The sequence below is a fragment of the Hyperolius riggenbachi genome, chromosome 5 (assembly GCF_040937935.1).
Source record: "Hyperolius riggenbachi isolate aHypRig1 chromosome 5, aHypRig1.pri, whole genome shotgun sequence".
Taxonomy (NCBI): domain Eukaryota; kingdom Metazoa; phylum Chordata; class Amphibia; order Anura; family Hyperoliidae; genus Hyperolius; species Hyperolius riggenbachi.
Genome location: NC_090650.1, coordinates 208,541,106 through 208,556,543, shown reverse-complemented (window position 1 = coordinate 208,556,543; position 15,438 = coordinate 208,541,106). Strand labels below are relative to the sequence as shown.

The window sequence follows — 15,438 nt, the reverse complement described above, 5'->3', positions numbered from 1 at the left end:
AAGGCATTCAAACTATGAATTGACACATGTGGAAGTATAGTACATAACCAAAAAGTGTGAAACAACTGAAAACATGTCATATTCTAGGTTCTTCAAAGTAGCCACCTTTTTCTTTGATTACTGCTTTGCACACTCTTGGCATTCTCTTGATGAGCTTCAAGAGGTAGTCTCCTGAAATGGTTTTCACTTCACAGGTGTGCCCTGTCAGGTTTAATAAGTGGGATTTCTTGCCTTATAAATGGGCTTGGGACAATCAGTTGCGTTGTGGAGAAGTCAGGTGGATACACAGCTGATAGTCCTACTGAATAGACTGTTAGAATTTGTATTATGGCAAGAAAAAAGCAGCTAAGTAAAGAAAAACGAGTGGTCATCATTACTTTAAGAAATGAAGGTCAGTCAGTCTGAAAAATTGGGAAATCTTTGAAAGTGTCCCCAAGTGCAGTCTCAAAAACCATCAAACGCTACAAAGAAACTGGCTCACATGCGGACTGCCCCCGGAAAGGAAGACCAAGAGTCACCTCTGCTGCGGAGGTTCAGTTCATCCGAGTCACCAGCCTCAGAAATCACAGGTTAACAGCAGCTCAGATTAGAGACCAGGTCAATGCCACACAGAGTTCTAGCAGCAGACACCTCTCTAGAACTGTTACGAGGAGATTGTGTGAATCAGGCCTTCATGGTATAATATCTGCTAGGAAACCACTGCTAAGGAAAGGCAACAAGCAAGAAGAGACTTGTTTGGGCTAAAGAACACAAGGAATGGACATTAGACCAGTGGACATCTGTGCTTTGGTCTGATAAGTCCAAATTTGAGATTTTTGGTTCCAACCACCGCGTCTTTGTGAGACGCAGAAAAGGTGAACGGATGGTCTCTACATGCCTGGTTCCCACCTTGAAGCATGGATAGGTGTGTGTGTGTGTTTTGCTGGTGACACTGTTGGGGAGCTGGTCCGCAGAGTGAAGGCAAAAGGGCCAACAAGTGCTAAGCATCTCTGGGAACTCCTTCAAGACTGTTGGAAGACCATTTCAGGTGACTACCTCTTGAAGCTCATCAAGAGAATGCCAAGAGTGTGTAAAGCAGTAATCAAAGAAAAAGGTGGCTACTTTGAAGAACCTAGAATATGACATTTTCCGTTGTCACACTGTATGGTTATGTACTATACTTCCACATGTGTTAATTCATAGTTTGGATGCCTTCAGTGTGAATCTACAATGTTCATGGTCATGAAAATAAAGAAAACTCTGAATGAGGTATGTCCAAACTTCTGGTCTGTACTGTGTGTGTGTGCGTGCGTGCGTGCGTGCGTATATATATATATATATATATATATATATATATATATATATATATATATATATATATATATATATATATATATATATATATATAAAAAATTTTGTCCTTTCTGATATGCCTATTTTTTGATGTAATGAACAGGGTTTAAATGGCACATGAAGTGCTATAGAAACACAGTACATGCTTTCATAAAAGATTGCCACATATATCGGAAAGCTGTACAGCATTTGAGGGAAGGCGTTTCTTCAGATGCGTGCCCACGTGGGAAAATTAGCCCAGTATGCCAAGCTTGTATTTTTCTGTTCCATATAATAAGTTCAGGACCTAATGGAAGAAATGTCCCAGTATGCCAAGCTTGAAATCCAAAGCATTTCATACCATGGATAATAAGCAGTTGCTGCAGGAAAGTGCAGTCACATCATAGTATATCCAGTATATAAAGCACCAAACAGTAGACAGAGGGTATAGCAGTAAGGTAGACTGTTGAGCAAGCAAGAGGACAACAAATAACACAATCCACTTTAATTTGCAGTCAGCTAGTTGACTAATTTTTATTTGCAGCCAGATATTTTTTTCCATTGCCTGAAAGGTTAAAATAATTTATTTATACTCCTAAATGAGTACTTTTGCCATTGTTGCAAATTCCCTTTGGTATATATCATATCCGAAGTTTGCATTTTCTTTGTGAGTAAGAGCTGAATTTGAATTCCTAACCATTCCTTCTGTTCATTATTTTTTAGTTTAATAATGGTCACTCTCCCAGTTGATCTGTGTAGAGGAAAAACGTTTAACAATTAAATGATTAACAGGCCAGGGCTATAGCTTCTGCTAGCGTATGTACAGTTTGTGCCCCCCTCCCACATTCCGCTTCCTGACATCAGGGCAATGCATGTTGAGTCAAGATCTCCAGTATCCTGCAAGGACTCTTAAAAAATGCTGACAGTAGAGTTTTTGTATCCTCTCAATTTAGAAACTTGACATCCACCATCAGGGTTCTGTTTTTAAATTTGTGTTAAGGTTATGGGCAAGCTACACCTTGGTGCTGTACATGGTCACTAGAAGCACTCAGGCAAGCAGCAGGAAAGGATGGGCATAATAGAGGTGTTCTGGAGATTTGTCAGCAGGGAGAGGCAGCTGAGACAAGCTACTCAGATGTGGCCTTCCTGTTACTTCAGGGATCATAAGTAGCCTTTTAGTTTTTGATAGGCTGAAGTACTTAAAAGGCATTGAAACATATTTATGCTTCTGTTAGACAAGTGTATTGTTTGCTAGGATGTAACATTTTCTTTTTGTCTCCATTTGTACATTCAGAATTTAGCAGATCACTTACTTCGTTGTATTTTAAAAAAAATCAGAACAGAAAAGAGGTCAATGGCAAGTATAAATCTTGAGGCCCTTTGTAGAGTTTATGTAGGATTATGTCGTCAGCTCGGAGACATTGAAAGGGCACGGATGCTTTGTTACAGTATTCTGAAAGAAGGTACGATTGTATGTTAACTGTATCCCAAACTGCATAAATTGTATTGTAAATGTGCCCCCTACATCTAGCAACTTGAAGGCTGATTGATCATCTGATTCCACAAATACCGAATCGGTGCCCCCAAGTGCATGCCTGATCAACGATGGGACCAGTTTTGGGCCAAGCATGTCGATCGGACATGCTGCAAGATGTTAGACCATTGTGGTCGATCGGGTGTGCGGCAGTAACGGCAAGCAATATTGGGACAAGCAACAAAACCCTGACGCTGTCTCCCCTAATGTTCAGTGGTTCCCCCGGTGCCCAGTGCACTATACATTACCTGTCTGTGGTTTCAGCTTGTTCCGGGCTCTGTCCTTTGTCCATACATGCACCCCACATAGTTGCAGCGGTAAAGTGGACGCTGGAAACCACGTGGGGCACATGTATAGATGGAGCCAGCGACAGACATGGACAGGTAATGTATAGTGTATTGCGCAGTGAACATTAGGAAGGGCAGCGTCAGTCCGGCAAGATGATGAATGCGATATCAAAAGGCCAATTCTGGATCCATTTCAGCATGAAATACCGAACTGCTGTGTATGGGCAACCGACAGATATTTCTCTAATCTGATTCAATTAGAGAGAGATTTGTCTCTTGTTTGAATCTGCCCAACATCGCTACATGTATGGCTACCTTAATGGACCACTGTCACGAAGATCTTGAAATGTAAAATATATGTAAACACATCCAAATAAGAAGTACGTTTCTTCCAGAGTAAAATGACCCATAAATTACTTTTCTCCCATGTTGCTGTCCCTTACAGTAAGTAGAAGAAATCTGACAGAACCGACAGGTTTTCGACTAGCCCATCTTCTCATGGGTAGTTCTCATGGTTTTCTTTATTTTCAAAAGCACTTAGTGAATGGCAGTTGCTCCATCCAACTGCCAAAAAAGTGTACAGTGAGCAGGTAGGCTGGCCAGCATCTTTGTATAAATCTTTTTCAGGGAGTGTCTTTATAAAGAACAAAGGCCATCCTGTCGTTTCTGTCAGATTTCTACTACCTACTGTAAGTGACGGCAACATAGGAGAAAAGTAATTTATGGCTTATTTTACTCTGGAAGAAACCTACTTCTTATTTGTATGTGTTTACGTATATATTAAGATTTTCGCAACAGTGGTCCTTTAAGATTTCTACTTGAATTTTTAAAATACAGTGTATCCCTTTGGGCTATTATTCTTCCATCTGCTCCTAAAGGTTTTCAGCATCCCTTTTCTTTCATTTCTTCCTTTTTGTCCTTCATTTATTTCATGGTGCCCTCTATTACTTGAATTTGCATTTGATCTTTCTGCATCTTCTGATTTATTTATTTTTTTTGCACCGGCACGAATAACACTTTTTTAGCAGGTTGCAACCAGCACTTTATTTGGAGTGGATTCAATGAGCTTCATTGTTGTATTTACGTTTTTCATTATGCTAACGTATTTTTCAGACTATAAAAAAAACCTTTATTTTCTGGTATATAAGACTACTTTTTAACCCATGAAAATCTTCTGAAAAGTCGGGGGTCATCTTATACGCTAGGTGTCATTGATGCCAGGTGATATGCGATGCTGATACATGATTCTCGTACGCGACATGCTGATATTTAATTACCGGGTGCTGGAAGGTCTGGGACACCCAGGGTAGGGAAGAAAGAGATTGCACTGTACCCTTAAAACACGCCTCTTTCATCCATCTGGCCCGCCCTATCCTGTTACCACCTCTCAGATCTCGCTGCTGAGTACTGTAGTGAAGCAGCGCAGGTGCACATGTGCGAGATCTGAGAGGCAGAGAAGGAGGTAAATGGTATACAAGGGTGGGCTAGACGGGTGAAAGAGGCGTGTTTTATGGGCACAGCGTGATCTAATCTCGCATACCGCTCTGATAAACGTGACAGGGAGAGCTGACCAATCCGCTTAGGGAGAGTTGACCAATCGAACCAGTCAATTGCCTGTATACTGTTATACAGTATATTGGGTACAACATACAGTCAGCACCAGTATCTGTTCATACAAAGCACCAGTATATGATTTTTTATTTTTTATTTTAATTTGGTGTGTGTTGGAAGAGGGGTAGTCTTATACGGCCACTATATCCCAAACTCTATATTTTACATGGAAAAGTTGGGGAGTCGTCTTATATGCTCAGTTGTCTTATACGTCGTAAAATACGGTATATTAAACCTGGTGCATCTATGGTGCAGGAGAGTGTCCCCCCAATCATTGTGTCCCCCTTGTACCTCCTATGTCCCCATTTCCTTCCCTGTCACCTATGTGTCCCTTATATGTCGTCCTCTGTCCCCATGTGTCCGCCTCTTTCCCTCTTGTGTTCTCCTCCATGCCCCTTTGTGTAATGCTGTGTCCTCTATTGTCCCCCTGTGTCATCCTTCCTTCCCCTCTATGCCCCACTGTGTCCCATTGTCCCTCTTCCTCTCCATGTCATCGTTTGGAAACATTCCCTGTATGTACCACTGTGTCTTCCTTTGTCCTCCTTCACCCCTCTGTTTATCCCCACTCCCTTCCTCTCCCTTTGTGTCCTGTGCCCTCCTTTATCCCCTTTGTGTCCCCCAGTTTATTCCTTTACCTCCCCCCCCTTTGTTCTCCTTGTCCACTTTTGTGTCCCTGTGCCCCCCGTCGTGCCCCCTTTTTCCTTCTTGTTCCCCTTTGTGTCCCCATGTCCACTTTGCTACCTCTCCCACCTGTGCTTCTCCCCCAATACTCCCTGATTGCCAAAGGCTCCATGATTTAGGTGAGTGCCCGCTTTAGGAGGGAGAAGCGGGGAGGGGGGGAGAGGCAGCAAGAAGCACGGGGCAGAGGTGGGAGCAGACACGAGAACCAACAGCACCCCAGGAAAGGTAGACACATCATAGGCTGTCTGTGCTGTGTGTTAATTGAGTTGTCTCAAGGTTGTTACGATGGCTCCCAATGGGGCCAATCACTGTACTTGCTGTTGCTCAGCAAGTGCAGTGATTGGCCCTATTGGGAGCCATGGTCCTGCCCTCAAGACCATTGGGTCCAATTAACAGATCGCAGACAACCTGTGATGTGGATGCCTTTCCTGGGGTGCTGTGGGCTGGTGCAGGACCAAGGAGATGTGAGACACAATTTTAGTATTAGGGATGGGAGCCACAAGTCCAAATTTTAGTATTCGAACTATAAGATGCAGTGACTTTTTCTCCCCACTTTTGGGGGAGAAAAAGTGCATCTTATAGTCCGAAAAATACAGTAATTTTGTCTATCCATGGTAAACTTGTTTTTAATGGTGATTTAATTTGGACTGTTTATGCAATACATTAATCAAAGGCTATTTGAATATACTTTATTGCTGTGGTGTGGTCCATGGGATCTACTGTCTTTTGGGGTGTATATATATATATATATATATATATATATATATATATATATATATATATATATATTTATCACATGTAAGTTTAAATGTTTTTTTGTCATCAAATTCCTCTAACTCCTCTGTTTTCAAGAGACCAGTTAAAGCGACTTGAGCAGTTCTTTTTTTTTTTTAAAGGATTACAAATGCTGGCAGAAGCTGCGGTCAGCTTGAGAAGATAGTCCGGGGGGCCATAAGAGCAGCACCCAATCTGTTAGTAATGGTGCTGCCCCTATCTCCTGTGGGGAAGGTTAATTATGAAAAAGAAATGAAAACACTGCTCAGGTCACTTTAAGCTTAGGTCTTAAATTTATAGCGGAGCCTGTCGTGCATTGTGCATACATTCAGTTTTTTTGGAAACTTTGTATATGTGCTGACTTTTCATATGAACATTTTTTTGAGATATCCTTTTCAAAATGCTTCTAGTCATAAAAGATTTATATGAAACTTGCTCTGGCATGAAGACCTGTTTGCCTAATTTTCTATTTAATCCATTCCGATTAGATTTTCCAGACCCTGAAAAGTTGGTCCTGTTTATTGTCAGTTCATGGAATGATATACTTTCCACGCATGGCGTTGTCAGTAAGGTCATACATGTTGTTCTAAAAGAGTCGGCGAAGGAAGAAATTGCCTCTTGCCTCAGTGCCTATCTTAACTGGGAAAAGGTAAGTTACAAACTTGATACTGAGTTTCTGTAAATGTGTTCTGTTCACTTTCAAACCATCACCTACTATGGCGATAATCATGCAATACCTTTAAAATGTAAGGCGCTCCTCAATACTTTGGAAGGGCTTTGTTTTCCTTATAATATGCTAATACAAGCTATTGTGGCCACAAATACATTTGTTAATATATGTTGTCTTCTTTGCAGTCTTCACCCATGAGTACAAGTGTCCTTCTATCCAGCATTCTAATGGCAATGCAGTTGCATCCTGATGTGAAGTTTCAGCAGAGTGAAAAGTATGGAGAGGACTTAACAGATGGCGTCTGGGAGTATGTCTTTGCTGTTGATCTTTTGTGCACCCAGCGTAAATGGGTTTGGACTCATGACAATATGATAAGGTAACATTGCATTTGAATATTGAGTTTCTTTTGGCAAAGATCTTTTCCATATTGTGTAAAGTGTACAGATATCTTTAAGCTCCGTCTACACGGAGCTATGTTCCTTATCAATCGAGCCGCTAATGCGGCTTAATTGATAAGATCCGTCAGGTCCGATTTTACCGCCGCCGATTCCCTGCTCGTTCCCCACGAGGGGACAATGGCAGGGAATAGAGTGGAAGATAAGCGGAGGACGAGGGCTGATCGAATCAGATGCGCGGGTGAGCTGGGACGCGGCGGGTACGCGCAGGGATGCGGAAGAGGCGATCCGGCGGCTAATCGAGCCGCCGGATCGCCTCGTGTAGACGGGGCTTTAAGTAGTTTATATATGTGAATTCAAGTAAGCCCTATGTTCATTTAACACAAGCAATGGACTGTCTTTCTCCAGCTAAACAAATGTCTCCTCCATAACCGTTACCTCTCTTTCCATCTATAAAGCACAAGCAGGTACAGTGACCATTTTTTTAGTCTTGTTTTTTCTACAACGGATTTCTTCGAATTATACTTTTATGTACAGTACTGTATGCACAATATATATACTATGGATCATTCACAGAAATTCTACCAAACAACATTCAGTAAAAACATTTTGCCTCATTTCCAATGCGAAATCTTCCCAGACAATAAGGATGTGTTCACTAGAGATGGCACGAACGGTTCGCCGACAAACGGTTCCCGGCGAACTTCCGGGGTTCGTGTTCGTGGAGAACCGCAAACTTTTCCGGAAGTTCGATTCGCCCTCATAGTGCACTATTAGGGTCAACGTTGTGATGTAGAGGGTCAGTCAGCAGGCACATTGTAGCCAATCAGGCTACACTTCCTCCTGGAGCCACTCCCCCCCCTTTTAAAAGGCAGGCCCCGCCGGCCATTATACTTACTCGCGTGCCTGCAGTAAATAGAGAAGGGACAGCTGCTGTAGTGCAGACTCTCTCATAAGGAAAGATTAGTTAGGCTCCTGTAGGCTTGTTAGCTTGCTCCTTGCTGATTCTTATTGCTAAACTAGCACCCCACAACCGCTCTTTTGAGAGTTAATCTTGTTCTTGTGATCTATTTTTTTTCTGTGTCCCACCGACACTTGTGTTGCCTAGACAGTCTTGATAATACATACTGTGTGTGTGCAACTGCCAGGCCCAGCACATTCAGTGACTACCTGTGTGTGTGACAGGTGCACGTTGTAATACCCATTACTGCATATACCTACCTACCTGTTGTTCACAGTGCACCCACCCACCTACCTACGTGAGTGGAGCGCGCGCAGTGTCACTGTGCCTGTTCACTACCTGTCTGTGTGTGACAGGTGCACATTGTAATACCCATCAATGCATATACCTACCTGTTGTGCACCCACCTCATAACTGCATATACCTACCTGTTGTGTTCAGTGTACCCACCTACCTACGTGAGTGCACACAGTGTGATATACCACTCCGTGCATACCTGTTAACTGCACCTGTGTGACTGCACATTGTATTAGTCAAGTCAGTGCATACCTTTCACTTCATCCCCCCCAATATGGACACAACAGACAAAACAGGCAGAGATAGAGGCAGACCCAGAGGAAGGCCACTCGGCAGGTCTGTGCGTGGTCGTGTTGATGTGATTTTGTGCGGCCTTCGACCAAAGTACAGTGCTCAGAAGAAGGCATGTCCCATCAACTCCCAAGATTGTCAGGACGTGGTTGACTATTTAACACAGAACACCTCATCTTCCGCAGCCACCAGCGCTACTACAAGCACCACATCCGTTGCATTTGACACTTCGCAGGAGTTAATTGGTGGGGAATTAACTGATTCACAGTCATTGTTACAACCAGATGAAGGCACTAAGCAAGTTACACCACCTCATATGTCTGAGTTAGGCGGCGTCACTATGGACGTAACGTTTGAAGATGATGAAGTACCTGCTGTTGGTGCCGTTTTGGAGGTGTCTGAGGCAAGCGAAGCTGGGCAGGATGATTATGATGATGACGATGATACGGATCCCACGTATGTTCCCAATAGAGGAGATGAACAGGAGGACAGATCAGAGGGGGGGTCAGAGAGGAGTAGGAGGAGACGAGTTGCTGAAAGAAGCAGGGGGAGCTCGTCAGAAACAGCTGGTGGCAGTGTACCACCTATGGACAGCCAGCCAACATGCCCTTAAACGTCAGCTGCTGATGCCACCATAGTGCCATCACCCCAGGGGGGCTCAGCGGTTTGGAAATGTTTTCATGTGTCTGCCTCAGATCATAGCAATGCCATCTGTTGTCTCTGCCTCCAAAAATTGAGCCGTGGAAAGGCCAACACTCACATAGGGACAAGTGCCTTCCGAAGGCACATGGAGAAAAGGCACAAACTGCAATGGGAAGAGCACCTGAGCAAAAGCAGCACACAAAAGAAAAGCCACCCTCCTTCTCCTCCTCCTCCTTCAGGTGCAGCATCTTCAGCCGCTTTCTCCTTTGCACCTTCACAGCCACCCTCCTCCACTCCGCCTCTGCCCTTGAGCGGTTCTTGCTCCTCTGCCCACAGCAGCCAGGTGTCCGTGAAGGAAATCTTTGAGTGGAAGAAGCCAATTTCTGCCAGTCACCCCCTTGCCCGGTGTCTGACAGCTGGCGTGGCGGAACTGTTAGCTCACCAGCTGTTACCATACCAGCTGGTGGACTCTGGGGCCTTCCGTAAATGGCCATTGGGACACCGCAGTGGAAGATGCCAGGCCGCAAATATTTCTCTAAAAAGGCGAGACCCAAACTGTATCGTGAAGTGGAGAGGCAAGTGGTGTCATCTCTGGCACACAGCGTTGGGTCAAGGGTCCACCTGACCACGGATGCCTGGTCTGCCTAGCACGGTCAGGGCCGCTACATTACTTACACAGCCCATTGGGTCAACCTGGGGACCGATAGCGAGCAGGGAGTACGTGGCTGTGCAGCGGACCAACTTGTTGTGACACTTCCACGTCCTGCAGGCAGGCCTCCTGCCACCTCCTCTCCTCCTGCTACATCCTCTTCTCTATCATCCTCCACCTCCTCCTCCTTGGCTGAGTGGCAGTTCAACTCTACTGGTGCTGCGATCTCCTCTCCAGCTACACAGCCCCATCTCCCCAGGGCCTATGCTACATGTCAGGTACGACGGTGTCACGCCATCTTAGACATGTCTTGCTTCAAAGCGGAGAGTCACACTGGGCCAGCTCTCCTGGCTGCTCTTAACAAACAGGTGGATCAGTGGCTTAACCTGCACCAGCTGGAGATCGGCAACGCGGTGTGTGACAACGGCAGCAATCTCCTTTCCGCTTTGAATTTGGGAAAGCTGACGCATGTACCCTGCATGGCACATGTGCTCAATCTAGTCATTTAAAGATTTGTGTCAAAGTACCCAGGCTTAGAGGACGTCCTGAAGCAGGCCAGGAAGTTGTGTGGGCATTTCAGGCGGCCTTACACGGCCATGGCACGCTTTGCTGACATTCAGCAGAAAAACAACTTGATGGTGAGACGCTTGATATGTGATAGCCCGACTCGCTGGAATTCGACCCTGGTCATGTTCTCTCGCCTGCTAGAACAGGAGAAAGCCGTCACCCAGTACCTGTACAATTACAGTAGAAGAACACAATTTGGGGAGATGGGGATGTTGTGGCCCAACAACTGGACACTGATGCGAAATGCATGCAGGCTCATGCGGCCGTTTGAGGAGGTGACCAAGCTAGTGAGTCGCAGTGAAGGCACCATCAGCGACTTGATCGCGTACCCTTACTTCCTGGAGCTTGCCGTGCGTAGAGTGGTGGATCAAGCTGTGGAGGAGCTTGAAGAAGAACAGTTACGGCAGGAACAGTTGTGGGAGCAATTTTCATCAGAATCAGAAGTTTCCTCAACACCTGCGACAGCACAGAGGGGGTGGAGGAGGAAGAGTCGTGTGGGGAAGAGGAGTCCGACTCTGATGATGAGGAAGGTGTTTCTTTGGAGGAGGAGGAGGCGGCGGCAGAAGAACCGCAGCAGGCGTCGCAGGGGGCTTGTGCTGCTCGACGTTCACGTGGTATTGTTCGTGGCTGGGGGGAGGAGGACTTACCTGACGTCACTGAGGAAGAGCAAGAGGAGATAGAGAGTACGTCTGGATCCAACTTTGTGCAGATGGCGTCTTTCATGCTGTCCAGCCTGTTGAGGGACCCCCGTATAAAAAACTCAAGGGGAATGAGCTGTACTGGGAGGTCACGCTACTAGACCCTCGGTATAGGCACAAAGTGGCGGACATGTTACCAAGTCACCTGAAGGCAGAAAGGATGCAGCACATGCAGAACAAGCTGGCAAGTATGCTTTACAATGCGTTTAAGGGTTATGTCACAGCACAACGCAATAAAGGTACCACTGCCAGTAATCCTCCTCCCATGTCCACGCAGGCAAGGACAGGACGCTCCAGCGATCTCATGGGACATTTAGTCCAACGCCTTTTCTCCCTTCCAGCTGGGTGCAGTAGTCCTCCGGAAATCAGATGTTCGATGGGAAGTGTAGGAATCGGTGACTTCCGCTGCCTCATCCACGGTCTTTGGCTCTCGGTCCAGTACAAACTGCCGGACCTCAACAGGACAAGTGTGGAGGAACTGGTCTTTTATTATCAGTTCCTGCACGGCATCAAAGGTTTTGACTGACAGTCCTTTTAACCACTGCTGGAAGGCAGTATGCAGGTTGCAAGCATGATCCAGGTAACTGTCATTAGGACCTCGCTGTACTGTCCTGAAATGTTTGCAAAACACCTCTGGCGTGAGGTGGTATCTATTAACGATGGCTTGCTTAATCGCCTCAAAGTCCGCCTCTTCCTCCTGGGGAAGACTCACAAACGCCTCCAGGGCCTTGCCTCTCAGCCCTAGTGTGAGATAACTTGCCCACTGCTCTCGGGGCACCCCATACTGACGACAAGTCCTTTCAAACCCCTGTAAGAAAGTGTCTATGTCAGAGTCCTTGTCCATAGCGGGGAACTTGTCCAGGGGGTTTCTGTGGACTCGCTCACCTTCGCGTTCTGCGGGTCCAGCAGACCGGTTCTGCTGCTGAAGTTTAGCCCGCTACAGCTGGTGTTGACGCTCAGCACTTTCCCTCTTGGACTGGTGTCTTTCCCTCACGGTCTGGTGTCGCTGTTCAGCTTGTTCCCTCTCGGCCTGGTCTCGCCATTCAGTTCTTCCCTCCTCTGCCTGTCGATGCAGTAGAATTAGCTTTAGGCGCAGTTCTGGATCAGCCAAGCCCCGTAGCTGTAGATCAGCTTCCAGAGATGCCATTTCAGTTTTAGGTGGATCATCCAGTACATCGTCTCCACTCGCATCCTGTGGCGGGAGCGATTCATCCTCTGATGTGTTGTGAGCTGCATCTGCTGGCGTTAGAGCACGGACTTGCTCTGCCTCATCATACTCCTGGAGGGCACGAACTAACTGCTCCTTAGTCGGGCCTCTCACATCTCAATGCCTCTGTGCTCACACAGGTTGAATAAGTAATTTCGATTTTGTTTCTCGTAGCTGGTTGCTTTTTGAGCCATTGTATCCACCAAATAAAAAGAAACAAGGGGGGGAGGGGAAGAAAAATGCTAAGTGTGTACCTTTGTGAAAAAAAAAGTATATAGATTCTGCACTGAGTAGACTTCTGTAGGCTAGTCGCTTCTAGCAAGCTTCCAGCCTTTAGTACACGGAATAGAGCCAAACTGCGTACTAATGTACTAAACGTTCCCACCACACTGCCGCCAATTATGTCAGGAACCGGCCCCACGGCACGCCTGCAGAATCGGTTCCCGACTGGGGGTTAGATTAGATCGCGAGAGGAGCAGCCTTATTCAACCTAACCCAAGGCTGTCACCCATCAAAAACACTTCTTATTGCCATCACTAGCTGCTGCTAGACACTTCAACAATTCCCACTCTGCTGTCGAGTGGCTTCTACACAGTCCGTGTTTTCGTATTTGGGTCAGCTTTGCACTTTAGGCCAAATACGGGATCGCCACACACACAATACAATCACACGGTAGCAAGGCACAATCCCAGCGGTACAATCAGGCACTGAACTTGTAATGCAAATTACATTGCAATCTCTCCAGACTATGAGTTTTGGCTAGTACTAAGTCAAACTTAACTTAACTTTAATAAGTCAAACTTATTAAATAAATATTTAATATTCCAGAAAAAAAGTGGAACAGTGCAGAAGACAATATATACAAAAGATTTAATTAAACAAAGTAAAAATTACAAAGTATAAGAAACAAAGATACACACAAGACAGTTCGCATAAAAATGAAAACGGGAGTAAACATTACCAGTATGAGGTCTAACTTGGTCGTAGGAAGACACAAATTTCTGATTTGATCAGGATCATCGCTAGCTATGCGCTACCTCCAAGAGAAGATGATTTGTGAAGGTCTTATGCTGGCTCTTATAGGCCGATTTGTTGCCCGGGGCAATTAATGTTCAGTCCCACAACTAATGCAATTTTCCCCAAAGTGTGACATCACCATCTACCGAGCCCCCTGTCACATCTGGACTAGCTGTGACATGCAAATTCCAAGGCTTTCCTGTCCTACTTTGAACTTTGCAGACTCAATTAGTCTGATTGTATTTTGAGAACAAGTATCCTGTTTACATGTGCAGACTTCAAAGCAATTCAAACACTTCCAGCCCAATATTCAGACCAACAGGTAGCCGACCACCTGTATAGGCTTCAATGTGGTCAGGTAATTGTCTAATTAAGCATTTCCTTGCTAGAGGCTAGGTAGACATTTCCTAATTGAATGTCCAGGTTCCTTTGCCTATTCAATGTAACTGGTCTATTCAATGCAGACAATGGTAGCTTCCTTGCTGGACACTGAATGGAAATGTAAGTTACATTGACATACAGAAACTCACATTAGCAGCTTCCATCATCCAGGTGACCAATTATACCCTGAAGCCAGCTGCCATACACATCTGACACAATACACAGCAGACAGAAAATGTGAAAATATGCTTCGGTATTATCCCAACATCATAACTAGCTGCTATATCATGACACACTCTATACATGATTGTAGTGTGAAGGAAGTAGTTGGAGGATGCCTATGTGCAGCACATATACAGGGCTGCATCATATCGGAGGAGAGAGGATGTATTTACAGCACGATCCCGGTACTGCATCAGGTCAAAGGTGAAGAAGCATTTGCAGCACAATACCCAGCATACAGAAACTGCTTCAGCACTTGCAGCTTCATACTGTGGCTGCAGACGCGGAAGGAGATGAAGGAGGAGGAGCGTGCGGCTGGATATGTAAGCTTCAGCTGCTCTCACAGGAACATTGTGTGGCCGTACATTCACACTATAAGACACACTAAGTTTTCCCCACCACGTTTGGGGGAGAAAATGTGCGCCGTATAATCCGAAAAATGCGGTAAATACCTCATAAATATCAGTTCGCACAGAATTTAACATGGGGTTAAACTGAAGCAGGTCCTCTTGGCACCTGCTCAGCGCCAAATTTGGATGCCGCAACTACTGTAAATGTAATTTGAATGCCGGCAACAGCCTAAGACTCTTAACCCAACACAGGAGAGTAAGAGTTCCCATCATTTTGAGTAAGCAAACATATGCGCCACTCACACCATGCACCTACAAAGCAGTGCAATGTTGATGCTTATTAATGTGAGCAGAATTAAAGGGTACCTGAAGTAAAAGAGATGTTTTAACTTGGCATGTGCAATTTCATGAACTGCACATGCCCTGTATAAGGAACCACTCTTGCATGTTTCCTACATGCACTGCAAGTTCTTTTTACTGTGCAAGTGTGGCTTGTGAACTTGTGTGGTCAGTATAGATGCACTAGTTCACAGCTGCTGCTTTGGTGTGGGAGCACAGCTGAAGATGAGGCATAGGAGTGCAATCGACTTCTGGGAGCTGAAAAAGCCCTAGGTAAGTAACACAAATTTTTTCCTGCAATTCAGGTTTACGTTAAGGAAAAACTTATAGAAAAAGCAGCAATAACAGGGAGCTGAGGCATCACTAGAGCAGAAACACTGGATGGTTAGTAAAACTAAAAGACAGCACCATATAGTTTCAACAAGTGGTTTTTTTTCTTTGTTTTTTATAAATCAGGCGTGCTTTAACCTTCTTAGCAGTAATCCCGAGTCGGGCTCGGGCTGGAAATCTGCAGATCAGAACGGTAACCCCAAGCTGGATCAATGGGAGGTGAG

General features: G+C 45.3%; 1 protein-coding gene across 1 annotated transcript in view; it reads left to right on the top strand.

The window, feature by feature from the left end:
* Positions 1-15,438, top strand: part of ICE1 (interactor of little elongation complex ELL subunit 1) — a 99,501-nt gene that overhangs the window by 58,940 nt on the left and 25,123 nt on the right. The window contains exons 17-19 of the mRNA XM_068236662.1: positions 2,606-2,774; positions 6,687-6,847; positions 7,054-7,244. Of these exons, the coding sequence (XP_068092763.1) occupies positions 2,606-2,774; positions 6,687-6,847; positions 7,054-7,244 (521 nt within the window). The remainder of the gene's footprint in view (positions 1-2,605; positions 2,775-6,686; positions 6,848-7,053; positions 7,245-15,438) is intronic.